Source organism: Schistocerca nitens, chromosome 2 (assembly GCF_023898315.1).
Source record: "Schistocerca nitens isolate TAMUIC-IGC-003100 chromosome 2, iqSchNite1.1, whole genome shotgun sequence".
NCBI classification, from domain to species: domain Eukaryota; kingdom Metazoa; phylum Arthropoda; class Insecta; order Orthoptera; family Acrididae; genus Schistocerca; species Schistocerca nitens.
The window spans coordinates 943,313,537-943,333,068 of NC_064615.1; the positions used below are offsets into that span (position 1 = coordinate 943,313,537).

Below are 19,532 nucleotides of genomic sequence, written 5' to 3' on the forward strand. Positions count from 1 at the left end.
CCATATCATGAAACACAGACCCTGCACTAGATGGATAAACATTAGGGAAAAGAAAGAAGAAATGCATACTGAAGAATTTATATGGACATGTTACTGTTCTCATTGAAGTGAACACTGTGAAGAGAATATTTGGAATTGAAAGAAGAAGTGCACAATGACTTCCCATATCACAAAAATTATTCACTGGAGCTCTAGAAGATATTTCAGATTCTTAAACTGGTAAAATGAAAAATAATGTGTCAATGGAACACATCATGACTCTATTTATGTTCTCCAAAGTGAATTCATGAAATGTAAATCACTTTTTGAAATGCTCACTTCACTAACTAGACACAGCAATAGGAACAGTTTCTCAGGTACTTGAGGCAAGAATAGATGCAGTTAGCCTGCACAAGCATTACCTGACCAATTTTCAAACCCCATCTCACCACTTCTAGAGTTATTGCCAGGTTGACACACTTTTCCAGGTATATATGAACCCACCCAATTAGAAAATTTAAACTGTCTGCTCAAACGACTACTGAGGATACTGCTCATGCATTACTCAATTTTAAACAAAAATTGTCGCAAGCCAAAAAGAATAAAACCTGTTGCACAACAACAGTTAAGAGTTTTGATGACGACATGCTGTTGGATGAATGGAAGTTCACGGCGATCATTTGGAGGAAGCATTCACTATGCTCATGGAATTGGACCAAAATACATTATGTCATGATCTATCAGGTGGACACTATAGTTACACCACCATCACATTTTAGGGATAAATCAAAAATGCTAAAACTTCATCCTTGAGGTGACAGGTATGTTGTTGTAGACCTCAGTTCAATGACAAGTTTGAAGCAGCTCTCCAAACTAGACTATTCTGTACAAGTATCTTCATAGTTACTGCAGCCTACAATCACTTAAGCTTGCTCGATTTAGTCCAGTGCTGATGTTCCCTCCTCGATTTCCTATTGACAAATTAACTATTCATCAATGCCTAGGGGTGTATCCCATCAACCCAACCGTTCTTTTGGTCTAGTTGTGCCATTATGCTCTTTTTCTCTTCAATCCAATTCAGTACCTCTTAATTGCTTGATCTACCATGGAAATAGTCACCATTCTTTTGCAGCACCACAATTCGAAGCTTATGTTCTCCATGACTATACAGCTTCTCATCCACTTCCACTTTAGACTACAGGCCCATGCAAACACCTTCATAAGAGACTCCCTAATACTTTAAATTTATACCCATGTTAAACAAATTCTTCTCTTTCAGACATGTTTTTCTTGCTTTTGACAGCTTGAATTTATATCCTCTTTACATAAGCCACTCTCAGTTATTTTGCTAGTACATAGCATCTACTACTTTAGCGTCTCATTTTTTCAAACCTAACACCTTCAGCATCACCCGATTTAATCTGATCACACTCCTTTACCCCTGTGTTACTTTCGTTGATATTCACCTTGCAAACCCTTTTCAATATGCTATCCATTCTGTTCAACTGTTCTTGCAAGTCCTGTCCAGTCTCTCACTGTATTAGAATATTTTCAGCACATCTTAAAGCTGTTATTTCAGCTCCTCGAATTTTAATTATCTTTCCGAAGTTCTCTTTTCTTTCCTTTACTGCTTATTCAATTTACATATTGAATACTGTGGGGGATAAGCTACAACTCTGTTTCGCACCCTTTCATATCAACCAGTATTTTCACTTTTGATGTGTATGATTCCTTACTGGCAAATATTATCAGAAAATGAGCATAACATCATGCATGAGTAGAAAATATAGATGTCGAATATAGGAAAATGCAGTCTGGTTCCTATACCAACTACACACAAACTTTTAACAACTTTTTTTTAATCCTTACTAACTACAGAATTTGAAAGACTGTATTTCAGTCAATATTGTCATAAGCTTTTTCTACTCTACAAATGCTATAAAGGTGTGTTCATCTTTCTTCGGTGTCTTCCAAAAGACGGCCAGTGCTGCCTTGGGTGTTCCCCATTTCCCTGGAAAACAAACTAATCTTCCTCAAAGTCAGATTCCACCAGTTGTACCTTTCTTCTGTAGGGAATGTTTGGTATTATTTTAAAAATCATATCCGATTAAACCGATGGATTGGTAACACCCACATCTGTCAGCTGCTGCCATCCTGGTTATTGGTATTATTATATTTTTCTTTGAGCGAGTGTATTTCACCTGTAGTAGTTGTCCAGTATATAAAATGGAATGGAGATGGGATGGTTTGCTTCCTACTTGCACTATCGCATCCCCAATCTCATTTTCATCCACTCTCTCTTCCCTTCCCCTAACACAGTCATCAAGTTTCTTTCGTTTATTACTGGCTTTTCATTTGAGGTTTTTACCCCAAAGCTTTCTTTAATTTTCCTATATTCGATTTTCTGATAATATTTGCCAGCAAAGAATCATACACATCAAAAGCGAAAATAGTGCACAAGGCAATCTCAGTTTATTTATTTTGTTTTGGTTCTGTTACACCTTATGCATATATAGGACAAATCAATAGAAAATATAAAGATACATATATGTAATAATATTACAAAAATTTATCTCAAATGATTGCTGTGGATGTACAGAGAGTGACTATAAATATACACTCTGTTATCAAAAGTATCCAGACACTTGACTGAAAATGACTTTGAAGTTATTGGTGCCCTTCATTGGTAATACTGGAATTCAATATGGTGTTGGTCCACACTTAGCCTTGATGACAGCTTCCACTCTCACATGCATACGTTCAATCAGGTGCTGGAAGGTTTCTTGGGGAATGGCAGCCCATTCTTCATGGAGTGCTGCACTGATGAGAGGTATCGGTGTCAGTTGGTGATGCCTGGCACGAAGTCAGCATTCCAAAACATCCCAAAGGTGTTGTATAGGATTCAGGTCAGGACTCTGTGCAGGCCAGTCCATTACAGGGGTGTTGCTGTTGTGTAACCACTCCGCCACAGGCCGTGCATTATGAACAGGTGCTCGATCGTGTTTAAAGATGCAATCATCATCCCTGAATTGCTCTTCAACAGTGACAAGCAAGTAGTTGCTTAAAACATCAACATAGGCCTGTGCTGTGATAGTGCCATGCAAAACAACAATGGGTGCGAGCCCTCTTCACGAAAACAGGCCACACCATAACACCACTGCCTCCGAATTTTACTGTTGGCACTACACACACTGGCAGATGACTTTCCTCTGTGATGGATAGATGTCTGCATATTACACATTACGACCCTCTTCAATGCTCGGCGGTCTCTGCCAGTCAACAGACGAGGTCAGCCTGTACGCTTTTGTGCTGTATGTGTCCCTTCATATTTCCACTTCACTATCACATCCAAAACAGTGGACCTAGGGATGTTTAGGAGTGTGGAAATCTCTTTTAAGACGTATGACACAAGTGACACCCAATCGCCTGACCACATTCGAAGTCCGTGAGTTTCGCGGAGCACCCCATTCTGCTTTCTCACGATGTCTAATGACTACTGAGGTTGCTGATATGGAATATCTGGCAGTAGGTGGAAACATATGTTTTTGGTGGTATCCAGATACTTTTGATCATATAGTGTATGCGACTATGTTAATAGAATTTGTCACATGGAAGATTAATGTAATTTATTATACACAATCAACACATAAACTACTGTGTTAGACAGCACATATGTATGACAGTGAGAACGCAATGTTCCATACTCACTATATACTGTATGTCTGCTTTTCAAATTTCAGATACTTAAAAGAGCAGTTAGCATATTAAACTAAATACATATTTTTATTGTTTACAATAAAGTCAAGGTCAGATAATATGATTGAATTTGTATTATAAAATCACACTTCAGTCGATGATGAATTCTTTTACATGGTAAAAACTATGGTCCATCAGAAATGACCTTTCTTAATAAGAAGCATTATCACACGCGCTTGTTCAGAGAAGCTGTAGAAATACAAAAACACGCGAACAGTTTGAACAAGAAAGAGGAAAGCCTTAAGGTAAACGGATCCTGGCTTCCCGTACTGCAGTGAACGACCGTCGCAGGTAGCAAGAGGAGAACCGCACCGGAAATGACCGCGGAGAAGCCCTCGGACGTTGGCGCGCCAGGTACATATAGTCTGCGCCCGCGAGCTCGGCTCCAGTTCACCACCGGCAATGGAGGGTGAAGCTTTGACAATGCCAGCCACTCGTGCTGGCGAAACGTCAGAAAAATCATTAGGTGAACGTCGGCCGAAGAACCCGAGACAGAAGCCTATAGGCAGTTTGTTTCTTAATAAGGTTTGCTTTCTTTACAAACAGGATGTTGCTAAGAAGGTGATTCTATAATTGTGTTCTAGTATGAAAGACCTTCTTCCGATAGGTTGGTGTTCTGGCATGAGAGGCACAAATATTAATTCAGTTTCTTGTTATACGATTTTGCACAGAACTGTTTTGCTGATGCATTGGGGGTTCTGAAATATTTTCTTGAAAGGACTAGTTTCAAGTATATACAGGTGTGGAAGGTTCAGTCTCTTTACTGTAGGGAAACTAGGACAACGTAAGTCTTGTCTTTGTGTGTTGCATATGACGGAGCTGATTTATGAATATGGTTCAGCTGTAGGATGCATTTCCACAGCATATTATTCTATATTTGACTGACAGCTGGAAATGTGCATGATATTCTTGTACTATCATTTCTGTGTTACATCTAGCATTCAGTATCCTTAGCATATAACATATAGATGTAAGAACTTTAATGCTTATGTTCCATTTTAGATTGCTCTGCAGATATATTCTTTGGAATTTCACATCAACAAATTTTAAATTTTGTTATTTATTTTTAATGTGTTAATTTTGTTGTTTTTGCTAGATGTAATGAAACTTCACGGCTACAGTTTTTCATCTTTTATTATAGATTTATTACTTTCAGACCTGTGTGTTAGTTCCATCAATTGTGCATCTGTTGATAACTGACGGTCTTTCTGGTCAAACCATGTAATCTAAATACTGGTGCCATCTGCAAACAAAGTTTTCTGTTTGGCATGAACTGTGACATTTGTATCATCTATATGACAGGTTGGTGCATAAGACCGTAGCATTTTTGTTTTGCATGTTGGTATTCTGCTTGCTATGGGTTCATTTATTGTCATTTTTTCTTTGTAGTTCACGTTGCTATTTGAGTTTACGTACTGTCACATGGAGATAGTAAGTGAAACTGTGGACATTAGAAAATGGAATGCCAACTGGGGAAATTGCAAGGTTTCCGACATAATCTTCTGTTTGAGTTCAATAGTGGGGTCACAGCAGCAGAGGCAGCCAGAAACATTTTGCGTCATGTATGGGGATAATGCCATTGGACAGAGCATGGCAAGAAAATAGTTTTCTCATTTTAAAGAGGATCATTTTGACAGTAATGACTCCACATTCCAGACGACCTTTGTGGTTTGATGAACATTGTTTAAATGCATTCATCCACAATGATCCAGGACAGCATACTCGAGAACTGGCAAATGTGATCAACTGCCATCATTCCACCACTGAGCAACATTTGTATGCAATGGGGAAAGAATCAAAACTTTGTTTTATGGGTGCAGGATTCTCTATGGCAAAATCACAAAAATCAGTGGGTGGCTATATCTACATCTCTGCTAGCTCATCTTCAATTGGCTTGTGTACAACACTGACCATTCCTATCATGTATTGTTATTTATGATGAGAAACGGCGTCTAACACAAGGAAAAGAAAAGAAGGTTGATCTCAAACAAAACAACTACTCCCCATACAAAGATCTGCATGCACTCACAAAAGATAATGTTATGCATCTGGTGGGACAGTGATGGCGTGGTATACTATGAACTAGTTCCCAGAGGTGTATCCATCACTGCTGACATTTATTGTCAACAACTGAGACATCTTGCAGACACAATCCAAGAACAATGACCAGGAAGAAAACATGAAGTGATGCTACATCACGATGAAGCCTGTCCACATTCTGCCAGACAAAAAACACTATATAGGAATTGGGTTGGAAGTCATTCCACACATATCTCATTCACCTCATCTTGCACCCTCAAATTTTCACCTTTACTGTTCTCTATCCAACAAACTTCAAGGAACTTCCTTCTCAGTTGAAAATAAACTCCTAACATGTTTCAATGAGATCTTTGCCTCAAAACCACGTGATTTCTACAGTCACAGAATTGAAAATTTACCCCAAGGTTGGCAGATTGTTGTAAATAGTGAAGGGGAATGTATTATTGATGACTAAAGTCTCTGTTATGTGTAATCTGTTGTTTTTATTAAACTTATGAAAAAATGCTGTCAACATATGCACCAACCCAATACAAGAGAAACAGGATTGGAGCTAATGTTGACTCTTGTAACACATCAAATTTGAGTACAGTTTTCTTTACAAGCTTACAATTACTAAAATGCTTCCAGTGGTTATTTGTTTAAGAACAACTTTTTGTTGTTCATTATTAAGATATGATTGCCTGAAAACATGCTGATGAGTTGACAGCAATGAGTTTTTGTTTATAAGTTCTAGTAGCCTATAACAGAAGAGCTTCTCAAGGATATTTGAGGAGCCACTGAGCTGATGTACAGGTCTTATTAACACCATTTCTGACCACCTTTTCATGCAAGAGAGTGACCTTCACAGCCTTTAGAAGACTTGGAAACGTACATGTGGAAAACTAGTAATTAATAATATGCTTTATAAGTTCCACAGTATAATGACCTGTTTAGTTTATAATATAATCTGGATCATCATCAAAACCACATTTAAGTTTTGTTAATGAGCTCATTACCAACATGAACTCATCGTCTGACCTATTTCAGAAACACAAACCCTCTGGGAGGCGGGTTTGCAGTTTTCAGTGTGGTGCATAGTACGATTTTGAAAGCTGTTAAGAATAAGATCATCTGCTATTTTGCTAAAGTGGTCATTATAAATATTAGCTACTGAGTGGATAACAGATACTAAAGCATTTTTCTACTTTTAGGATAATAGTCTTCACCACTGGCTTTGAGCTAGTTTCAGATTTGATGATGATCTGTGTGGCTCATGGGTTTTTTTTAATTTTTTATTATATTTGCAGACTTATTCAAATGGTACATGCGGATCACATTCAAGATGTAAATTCAATGTCTTAGAACTTAAGGTGGGAGGAATTAGTCTACATCCATTAGCACTTTGGAAAACAACGGTATCAATGCAGAGAATATCTTCTCATGAAATTGGTACTCTGTGCCTCAATATTTTTGAGATGGGACCTAACTAATAACATGATATACTAATTATGCTATTATGCTCCAGACTGCCTTGAAGAACCAAACATACCTGTTAACTAAAGCAACACTTCTACTGATGGGCTATTACCACATAAATGCAGCCAGATTACAGATCTTTTTTTATTTAGCAATACAGTGCTTCGTAAAGAGAACCCTGTGCATACAGTCAATCTGGATACTGTGCAGACATTTCATGCCACAAACATCCGAAAAAACTATGGACATCTCTGACTGGCTACCAGACTTACCAGGTTCTTGTCCAACTCAACAACATATGGAAATTCAATGTTATGGAAGCATCACAACAGGGATGATGGGAGAAATTTCATAGGAATTGTCAAATGTACCCAACAGAAGGTTCTGGGATGGTCACAGCTTAAACAGGACTGCCTCATTATAATCAGTACAGATGTCATTATAAATGGAAGTTTGAATTTGATAGAGAAGATAAAAAACCTGACAAGGATAACAAAGGTTCAGTTTTGATAAACTGTAAGTCAGTGAAGTGAAATGGAAAGAAGATAAGGATTCATTATGAATAAGAAGGCAGAGCAGAGTAGCGGAACAGAACACTATAGGTAGGAAAGGAACCAAAAAGGGATAAACAAGAGAATATGGGCTTGGTAGTAGAAACGAGAGCAAATAAAGACTCCTGGAGTTTTGTAATAAACTTCAAGTAGTAACAGCAAATACACTGTTCAAGAAACACAAGAGAAAGTGGTACAGTTCTAAAAGACATGGCGATATGGGAGGATATCAATTGGATTAAATCGTAATGCGACGAAGACTCTGAAATCAAGTACTGGGTTGTACAAATTAGTGGATGGTGTTAGAGGGACTAAACTATGAGCTCATTGGTCTCTCAATCCTCTGTGTGTCAAGTTCCCAGAGAGAAAGGACACAAAAGAAAAATCCTGATGAACCTGACTGTATCCGAGAATCAAGAGATAGAAGCTAGTAGAAATGAGAGAGGGGTAAATGGGTGCCCCACCCAGAAAGCTGCTGGAGGCTCCCATGCAATGGGAGATGCACACTCTGCTGCTGACCATTGCTAGTTGTCTTCTGGGAATAGAGGCTGTCGAAGCAACACGGACAAGTTGATAGTCTCAAAACAGAGAACAATTATGATGAAACAGTAAACCTAGAACAGAATCAGAAGAATTAAAAGGATGATGGGAAGGGCAGGAACAAGGCCAGACCACTGAGCAAGGGTAGCTGTGCCGCCTCCCCCCCCCCCCCCCCCCCCATTGATCCATAAAACAAATTGGTATTTGTAGCTACTTCAGTATAAACCTGAGTGGAAAAAGAAATTACACTGCAATTTTCTGAAAAACTGACATAATGAGAGCACGGCTGTGTGAAAATAGAGGTGGATTCTTAGACAAAAGACAAATATCCACCATATACTAAGTTCATACTTATAACATTATACTATTTATATGTAAACAAGTTCTCACAATGTCCAACTCAGAATCCACTGAAACAATATTTATCAAACAATGGTAAGTCCACAATGGAATAACAGCAGCAGTCTTTTTGTTATGTATTTCTGCTGCCCTATGTCTCCGCTAAATTGTTTTAACAATACTTATGTACTATAAGAATACAAGCTGAAGTGGCAAATGGGCCATTCATTTGCAAACTACAAATTATGGGACACAACAGCTGGGCTACTCTTACCTACAGGAGGTGAACTTTTTAGTACTGCCAGCACATCTTGGTCTTTGTCTCCCTTCTGTCCTCAACACGTGGCTCGTGCACATCGTGGTGTCTGTGTGACTTGTTCATTCTTTTTAACTTCCCCAGCTTCTACCTCTCTCCTACCAGCGGACAGTACTAATAATTCCAAAAGCTAGGAAGTTGTGCATACTTAAAAACAATTTCTGGTTTTGGTTGATTCTATTGCTAAAATTACATTATTGCAACTCACTACAGTGTATTAGAGAAAAAGTAAAAAATTAAGCAATGAATGGAATGAACATCAATGAGGGCAAAATTCCAGTACTGTCGGTACACATTTCAAAGAGAAAATATTAATTCTAACTTTTGGAACTAATGGTTCCTTCCTCAGAAAGGACAGAGGAATGCATTGGGGCAAGTTGTAAAGGAGTGGCAGGTCACTCAGAGGTAGCCAACTGTTGTGAGGACAAGACAACATACAGTTTTCATGTTCCTCAAGGGATGTTGAATACACAAATGAACATAACCTATATGACACCAACGTAATGAAATGCTATGTTATGTTTGTAACATTATACTAAAGTGGCAGTTGACAGTATGAAGTTATCTTTTTGTTGCATGATTAACACAGCTAATATGCCCTTTTATTAGTCTCACTACAGCGACCTATAAAAATAATGTATTCTACTTACCGAGCAAATGTAATTTATTTTCTCTCTCTTCAATTTGCCTTTCCCTTTCTTTTTTTACATTTTGCAGTTTGTTTAATTCCAACTGTACCATTTCCTCATCGTTATATAACCCATTCTTCTTGGTTTGTAACATCTAGAATAAAATTTTGTGACGTAAAAGAATTTTGAAAAGGTTGAAACATTCACCACAAAGTGTCTATGAAGTTAACAATGCAACAAAATATGTTACTACTTACAAAGAAACACATTCAAATTTACTTATAAAGAAAGTTCAATAAATCAGAACGCTACAATTCAGCATGAAATAACTGCTAAAAAGTAGAATGAAATATTCTGTATCTCAGAACTTTGTGTAAATAGATCAATATTCAACACGGACATTCTGTGCAAAATAAGATGGTTCATTTCAGATAGAACGTCCAAAGGATTACAGCATATTTCTAATCTGAGTTTAAAAAAGTGGTTTTATATAAAAAGGGCAGTTCACCTCACTTACTTTTAGCTCTCCATCATTCTGAGTATGGTGCAGTGGTGTACATACGAAGTTTAGTGACAGATGATACTGGCAAACTGAAGCATTGAGTTAGGCTGAAACGCTCAGTTTAAAATTGCATTTTGAGTTCTGTTATAGGAAAACAGCCCTGACTTGTCAGGAACTTTTACCTTTCATAAAGAGTTGACAAAATTTCTTTACTGATGCAACTATCTTACGCAGTCATTCGATGTATATATTGCAGAGTTCATAACCCATTCGAACCACAGCTTTAGTCCTTCCATCTACAAGATGGTGATATGCGTCCTTATATAACAGAAAATGCTATGCAATTGTCTTTACATGTGCCAGACTGTTGAACACAATTTACAGTCAATAATAACAATATGACTTTTACCATTGTACCCCAGTCATCCTGAATGGGAGAACTGCTGATTATTATAATAATGGTCGCCTGCCTCCTGCATGACTTTATGAGGCAATTATATTACCAACATTAAAATAGTCTCAAAAATCTTTGAATCCCTGGGATTGATATCTTGCCAGTATCAATGTCTATAATAGATGAAAATGGTTGAGATTCTCTATTTCTTGAATAGATGAACTGTCTCTATATATATATATATATATATATATATATATATATATATATATATATATATATATATATATAATTAAGTTTATATGGAATCCTCAGGACACGAGTCCTCCTCGTTCCTGGCCAATTTTATTTCTTTACAAAGAGAGCCTGTCAAATGTCTGCTAACTTTTTTTCTTTTGTATTTCAGGTTTCCATAATGAAATGAGACACAACATGCAGACTGAGAGGGAGACCTCCAACTAGAGGCTGTTCCAGAACAACGGAAGGTGTCACACACTACAGAAAAAGGAATATGAGACAAAGTGATGAATGAAGACAATTCAGCAAGATAGCAAGCTCAGTGCAATTGCAGACAAGACCAATTCAATTCTCAGTGGCAACAATAGTGCAAGACGACTTTTTGCTGCCAACTTACCTACTTCTCCATCAAAATATCTGTGCCAAAAACATTATTCTGTCCCTCTTTCCCCTAAAGACAATGAAGTGTAAACACACTGTGTTGGCAATGTGGATCAAATGTGCGTACATTGCTCTGCAAGGTTGTCTGCAATGGAGTTCAGTGACAATTCCATTACTACGTGTTGCCACAAGGGAAAGGTTAACTTAGCACCCATTTTAGTTTGTGAAGGACTTCAAAACCTCATAGAGCAAAACACTGACTACAATAAGAACTACCTAGCAACTATTAGACAATTTAATAATGCTCTGGTATTTGCATCAGTTCAATTTAACTTGGCTCATCTTTCTGGCAATGGTCCATTCTGTTTTAAAATACATGGGCAGGTGTATTGTAGGGAAGGAAATTTGCAACCTCCTGTGGGAGTCGGTTATACACATAAGAATAATCTACTTAATGATTTAAAGGCATTTACTTTCCTTCAAAGAGGTGTCCATTACTCAGGAACACATTTTCAACAACTTGCCAGCAACCATAAAAAGTGATGTTACAAAAAGTGCTACTCAGGAGGACCCTGAGGAAATTTCTGGTACCAGACTGCTGCTACATCATCAAATCTCTTCAATCTAATTAATGTATATGACATGAACAGGGACCAGAAAAATTTGCATTTGCAATTAATGCTAATTCTGCATCAAAATTCTGTATTTCCAAATGAATGCTATTTCATAACAAACTGTCTCCAGATGAACTATTTTGTCAGATACAGTTTGTAATATCTTCATTTTCTGCATACAAATATTTAAAAGTTAGCAATTTTTGGTTACTGATATTGGGATATCTGGTGAACTGCAATTTGGAAGGATAGTGTGAATAATGTGTTTGCAAAATAAAAATGCAATGACGTACGTGTGTGCTCAATGCTCTGGAGTCATGTCAAATGCAGGCAGTCTAACAGTTTCTATAAGAAACACAACGTACAATGTAATGTAGGGCTCATTTGTGGGACACAGCAGTTTGGAACAAAGAAACTCGTACGTCTGTCTGCCAGCTAAAGTTCTGTCAAATACCAACAGAGGTCAGGCCTGAAACATAGCTCATTTACAACTTCGGTACTATGCAACTGAAGTTGGCTGTTACAGAATGCTGTGTGTTGTGTGTTGCTCATTGTTCTTCTTTATTTGGGAATGGGTGAAGAGATTAATACTGACCCATCATGGAGTTCCAATTATGACCATGAACACCAGAAGGGATTGGTGATCCCTGTTGCCAAAGGTCAGTTCTGCTCTCCCTGAGAGACAAGACATGGCTGCTCAAAGAGAGGGAGGTGGGTCTTTTTTTCTCCACATCCCTACTCTCCTGCCTGGCAGTCTTAATTCTAGTTTGTTTATACCCATGACTGCCAGTTTATGGTGTCCACACTCTAACCTACAGTAACCAGAAAACCAAACCTGTCAACATATTTAGACCACACAAGAAGTCTTTTCCCAACATACAAATAGGGTTATATTCAATTCTACTTCTACATTAAGTGCCTTGTTGGTGCTGTCTGCAGTGCTGTCAAGTATAGGCTGGACACACATGAATTCCAACAGAGGATGATATCAATATTCTATTGATTTTGTAATTATAAACTTGCTTGGAAAAGTAAAATAATGTTGAGAAACACCTTAAATCAGAGAACCATTCTGTTCACTGGCGGAAAAATGCTGCTGTTTCCCTGCAGAAACAGTAATTTATTGGCTATTAAATTGAGCCAAAAGAAGTAACAAGAAAAAACAATTTCTGGAAAACACTGTTTTCAATTGCTCCCCAACCACAAATTTTCTTTAACAGTCAGTTTCAAAGCACTAAGGCTTCATCTTCAGGCATGCAGTGTGACAAAATTTTAAATTTGTACCACCACTCATATAAAAATATTTGATGCAAATTTCGTCAATTTCGGATGCTACATTTTCAGGTGGCTAAACATTAAAAAGACATACTCATTTCACATCTAAATAGAATTGGCAGTACATCTCGAATTTAATCACCAGTTTCAGATGCTCAATAGTTGCCTCTAATCATTTGGTAGTCCTTAATTGTATAGACAAAAAATCTACTCACCAATTGGTCACAGAACACACGTAAAAGACTGTTGCGATTGGCAAGCTTTTGGAGCCAGCAGCTCCTTCGGTTGAAGGGGAAGGAAGAAGGGTGAAGGAAAAAGAGTGGAGAGGTCTAGGAAAAGGGCTAGATTTTGGGAAAGTCACCCAGAACTAAGTCTCTCCTGACCTACAGTTCTGGGTGCCTTTCCCAAAATCTAGCCCTTTTCCTAGACCTCTCCAGTGAATCTGAGTATATAGTCAGAAATTTCAAAGCGCTATCTCTCATGTGGGACAAATGATTATTTAAGATGGATAAAAGGGAAAAAAAACATGATATATCATACTATTTTAAAACAATAGCAATCATGAGCAAAGAAAGTAATATTAAACTGTTAAAAAAGTTAGTGTGATGAATGAATGTGCTGTTCACTGTGGGGGAAAGAGGTGGAAACATTGCAACTTCCAGTGCTTTCAAAGCAAGCAATTTTCCTGTGTATTAGAGGCAAGGAGAAACACGAAAGAGCTGATACAATATGCATAACATGCTAAATAGGCAAAAAATTCACTAGTTGCAACTATCATGCTGTAAATAAATACTGTGTCCTAACTGTGAGCATGTGTTACATATGTATATTTTACTTGCATGAAATTGCACAACTTTATCAGGGAAATATCTTATAAAATAGTGTCCAAGAGTACCTGCACTGCTTCTTCTAAGTTTGTGCAATTATTCTTGTCCAGCTCCATTTCCAAGATTTTTATCTCTTCTTCCAAAGCATTCAAATCTTCCTCATCAACAGGATGTAGTTGTTCTGCAACAAAAATTTTAAAAATTCTACGTGAACTTTAAAAGATGGGGACAAAGGCAAGAACTACAATTTTCATTTTTATGGCATAATAACAATAATAATGTAATCCAATTAACTGAATAAAAATGATAAAGTATTTTGATCAGATTTAGAAAATTTAAAAATTTCACTGCATGTGAAGAGATTTGAACCTATGACCTTCCACATGTCAGGTCTACATGCTAACCACTACGCTATGATATCACACTGCAGAGAGTTGTATTATGACTCTGGCAACCATGTTGGCTTCCTGCTGTGTCATGCGATGCTTACCTAATGTAAGCCAATCTCTGTGATTGTAATAACTGTATGTGTGGTGCTGTATCGGGTCTTGGGCAGAAGTATCCATTAATTTTTGGTTAGTGCTGTGTATGATATGTGCGTATTTCATTAGTATCATCTTTTGAGTGTGTGTGTGTGTGTGTGTGTGTGTGTGTGTGTTTTCTTCATCTACATGAAAGCAAAAAATCTATACACAAAGTAATTTATGATAAAAACATAAAATAATTACAATGTATATAATGTATACTTAGTAAAGACTTAATGCCTATTGTGACAATGAAGCATGGGTTCAGAAACGGGAGAAAGTGAAATACTTAAGTTGCTAAAGCAACAACTAGCTGATAGTATAAAATGTTATTGAAAGTATTAATCCAAAATTACAAGAAACTAGTGTCCACGTAACAGCAGATTTAAATGATGAACTGAAAGAAAATAATGACAATGACAAAACATTATTTGCCACTTTAAACACTAAATTCAATACTGAGCACAAATTTTGAAATGTTATCTTTGACCTTACAGAGCTCAGGCGTATCTATTAAAACCTTAACAGACAAACTGGATATTATAAATACTAAAATAGAAGATGTTTTAGATGTTATGTTTAATGCAAAACAGGATATTACACAAGAAACTATTATTAGTAATGTAACTGAAGCAACAAAAGTGACTTCACAGCTCAAATAACACAGCAAGGAAGAAAGTTAACAGATAAAATCTAACAATGGAAAATCCAGCATGGAATGTAACAACCACACACACACACACACACACACACACACACACACACACACACACACACAGTGCGCGCTTGCAAATGCAACTCACACACATGCACATGTCCATAGTCTCTGGCAGCTGAAGCCAGACTATGAGCAGCAGCAGCGCATGATGGGAGACGCAACTGGATGGGAGTAAGGAGGAGGCTGGGGCAGGGAGGGAAGGGCATAGCAGGGTAGGGTTGGCGGTCGGTAAAGTGCTGCTGGGGAGCATGTGGGGACAGGGTGGAGAGGGGGTAGGGCACCTAGGTGCAGTCGGGAGGTTAGACAGAGAGGGGAGAGGTGGGGTAGTGGAAAGCAAGAGAAGTAAGAAGACTGGGTGCATTGGTGGAATAGACGCCTGTGTAGTGTTGGAATGGGAACAGGGAAGGGGATAGATGTGTGTGGACAATGACTAACGAAGTTTGAGGCCAGGAGGATTATGGGAAAGTAGGATATATTGCAGGGAGAGTTCCCACATGTGCAGTTCAGAAGAGCTGGTGTTGGTGAGAAGGATCCATATGGCACAGGCTGTGATGCAGTCATTGAAATGAAGAACATCATGTTGTACAGCATGCTCAGCAGCAGGGTGGTCCAGCTGTTTGTTGGCCACAGTTAGCCATGCCAACATAGAATGCAGCACAGTGGTTCCACCTTAGCTTTTAGATCACAAGACTGGTTTGACAGGTAACCCTGCCTCTGATGGGATAGGTGATGTTTGTGACCTGACTGGAGTAGGAGATGGTGGGAGGATGTATGGGCAGGTCTTGCATCTAGTCTATTCTAGGGATATGAGATATGAGGTAAGGTGTTGGGAGCAGTGGTTGGATGGGCGAAGATATTGTGGAGGTTCGGTGGGTGACAGAATACAACTGAGTGAAGGGGGGGGGGGGAGAGGGGGCAGGGTAGTGGGTAGAACATTTCTCATTCCAGGGCACGATGAGAGGTAGATGAAACCCTGGTGGAAAATATAATTCAGTTGCTCCAGTCCTGGGTGGTACTCAGTTACAAGTGAATGACAGGACTTTGGGAGGTGGTGCATGACTGGTAAGATAAGGCACGGGAGATTTGTTTTTGTACAAGGTCAGAGGTACCACCCATTGCTGGCAATTGGTAGGTTTGATATGGACAGAGATACTGATGTAGCCACCTTTGATGTAGTTGTCAACATCTAGGAAGATGGTTTATTGGGTTGGGTAGGACAGGTGAAGGGAATGGGGGAGAAAGTGTTGAGGTTCTGGAGGAATGTGGATAGGGTGTCCTCACCTTTGATCCAGATCACGAAGATGTCACCAATGAATCCGACCCTGTGAGGGTTTTAGGATCCTGGCTGTTTAGGAAGGATTCCTCTAGATGGCCCACTGTGGGTGAGGATATAGTTGGTCATGGCAACTAGGAAGGAGGTTGTTGAAATGGAATCTGTCAGGCATTGGGAAAGGTAGTATTCAATAATGATAAGGCCAATGGGATTAGGAATGTTTGAGTAAAGGGAGGTGGTGTCAATAGTGATGAGCAGGGCACTGTGTAGTAAATGGATAGTAACTATGGAGAGTCAGTGGAGGAAATGGTTGGTATCTTTTATATAGAAGGGTAGGTTGCAGGTAATAGGCTGAAGGTGTTGTCTACTACAGTAGAGATTCTCTCAGTAGGGGCACAGAACCGGCCACAATGGGCATCCTGGGTGGCTTCAGCCTATTACCCGCAACCTACCCTCCTATATAAAAGATACCAACCATTTCCTCCATTGACTCTCCACAATTCCTGTTACCTTACCACATGGTGCCCTGCTCATCACAATTTATGCCATTTTACCCAGAACCATGGGTCAGGGGAGACTTACCATATGGGGTGGAAGGAAAGCTTTCCTTCTCATCCTGTATGGTATGTCTCGCCTGACCCCTGGTTCAGGGTGACTTTCCCAAAATTTACCCCTTTTTTCTAGACCTCTCAAGACCTTTTCCTTCACCCTTCTTTCTTCCCCTTCAACCCTTCTGCCTGAAGGAGGAGCCACTGGCTCCGAAAGCCTGCCAGCCACAACAGTCTTTTAGGTGTGTGTTCTGCTGCCACTTGGTGAGTTGAGTTTTTTATCTTTTTCTTCATCTTGGACAGTTTCCAGCCTCTGGCCAGGTCTATATGGAACACAGGCCTCTCCATCGTCTTCTGTCTTGCCACCATCTCTCCGTCTTCACCTTGGTCCAGTCTTCTCCTTTCTTCTGGACACATTCCTCTATTCCTTTCAGCCATCTATCTCTCAGTTTTCCTCTTGGTCTCTTTCCTTCCAGTTTCATCTCATGTATCCTCCTGGGTATCCCCTTCTTCTCCATTCTCTTAACATGTCCATACCATCTCAGCCTTGACTTCTCTATCACTTCTGTAATGGTTCCACCTCCATTAACTCTCTGATCCTCCCATTTCTTAACCTGTCTATCTTTGTCACTTCAATACTGTTTCTCAAGAATTTCATCTCACTGGCTTGTACTTTGCTTTTCTCTCTTCCTTTCATAACCCAGGTTCCTGATGCATATGTCAGGATCGAGACATAGTATGACCGGTATATATCCTTTTTAATGATTTGGGGTACATCTTCGCTCCACATCAGGCTTCTGACACTCTTCCGAAATGCTTCTGCTTTTCTCCCCTGCTCGTTTATTTCTCTGTCTTTTTCCATCGTCCTGTATCAGGCTTCCTAGGTACTTGAAACTCTCCTCTCTCCTCAATTGTTCCCCACCATTTGTTATTCCAATTGTTCCTCTTTCCTCCTTTCTTGTTGTGATAATCATCTCACTTTTTCTTACACTAAATTTCATCCCATATTCTTGTACTATTTGTTCCCGTACGTCCAGTTGCTCTTGTACTTCCTCCTCTTTATTCCCCTAAGTCATCAGATCATCTGCAAACACCATAGCTTTCGTCTTCCTTTCACCAGTTACTTCTGCTACCGTACTCGTTATATCATCCATCACTATAATGAAGAGTAATAATGAAAGTGCACTTCCCTGCCTCAAGCCATTCTTCTGTTCTATCCAAGCTGATCTCTCTCCTCCCACTTTCACACAGCTCACACTTCCATAGTGCATTTCCCTTATCCTTCCAAATAATCTGTTTTGCTACTCCTCTATTCTCCAGGGCTTTCCGCACTTTGCTTCTACGTACACTATCATACGCTTTTTCCTTGTCGTATGCCAACCTATTTATGGGTCGCTTAGAGGAAGCCTTCTTGGTTACCCAGGCCTGCCAATCCAAAGTTTGGTACAGATTTATTGATGACATCTTCATGATCTGGACTCACAGTGAACAAGAACTCCAGAATTTCCTCTCCAACCTCAACTCCTTTGGTTCCATCAGATTCATCTGGTCCTACTCCAAATCCCAAGCCACTTTCCTTGACGTTGACCTCCATCTGTCCAATGGCCAGCTTCACACATCCGTCCACATCAAACCCACCAACAAGCAACAGTACCTCCATTATGACAGCTGCCACCCATTCCATATCAAACGGTCCCTTCCCTACAGCCTAGGTCTTCGTGGCAAACGAATCTGCTCCAGTCCTGAATCCCTGAACCATTACACCAACAACCTGAAAACAGCTTTCGCACCCCGCAACTACCCTCCCGACCTGGTATAGAAGCAAATAACCAGAGCCACTTCCTCATCCCCTCAAACCCAGAACCTCCCACAGAAGAACCCCAAAAGTGCCCCACTTGTGACAGGATACTTTCCGGGACTGGATCAGACTCTGAATGTGGCTCTCCAGCAGGGATACAGCTTCCTCAAATCCTGCCCTGAAATGAGATCCATCCTTCATGAAATCCTCCCCACTCCACGAAGAGTGTCTTTCCGCCCTCCACCTAACCTTCGTAACCTCTTGGTTCATCCCTATGAAGTCCCCAAACCCCCTTCCCTACCCTCTGGCTCCTACCCTTGTTATCACCCACGGTGTAAAACCTGTCCCATGCACCCTCCCACCACCACCTACTCCAGTCCTGCAACCCGGAAGGTGTACACGATCAAAGGCAGAGCCACGTGTGAAAGCACCCACGTGATTTACCAACTGACCTACCTACACTGTGAAGCTTTCTATGTGGGAATGACCAGCAACAAACTGTCCGTTCGCATGAATGGACACAGGCAGACAGTGATTGTTGGTAATGAGGATCACCCTGTGGGTAAACATGCCTTGGTGCACAGCCAGCACATCTTGGCACAGTGTTACACCGTCCGGGTTATCTGGATACTTCCCACTAAGACCAACCTATCAGAACTCCAGAGATGGGAACTTGCCCTTCAATATATCCTCTCTTCCCGTTACCCACCAGGCCTCAACCTCTGCTAATTTCAAGTTGCCGCTGCTCATACCTCACCTGTCACTCAACATCACCTTTGCCTCTGTACTTCCGCCTCGACTGACATCTCTGCCCAAACTCTTTGCCTTTACATACG

General features: G+C 39.7%; 1 protein-coding gene across 1 annotated transcript in view; it reads right to left on the reverse strand.

Moving 5' to 3' along the window:
* Positions 1-19,532, reverse strand: part of LOC126237271 (kinetochore protein NDC80 homolog) — a 173,807-nt gene that overhangs the window by 74,680 nt on the left and 79,595 nt on the right. Inside the window, exons 8-9 of the mRNA XM_049947198.1 lie at positions 13,904-14,016; positions 9,627-9,759 (exon numbers count right to left, since the gene is read on the reverse strand). Of these exons, the coding sequence (XP_049803155.1) occupies positions 9,627-9,759; positions 13,904-14,016 (246 nt within the window). The remainder of the gene's footprint in view (positions 1-9,626; positions 9,760-13,903; positions 14,017-19,532) is intronic.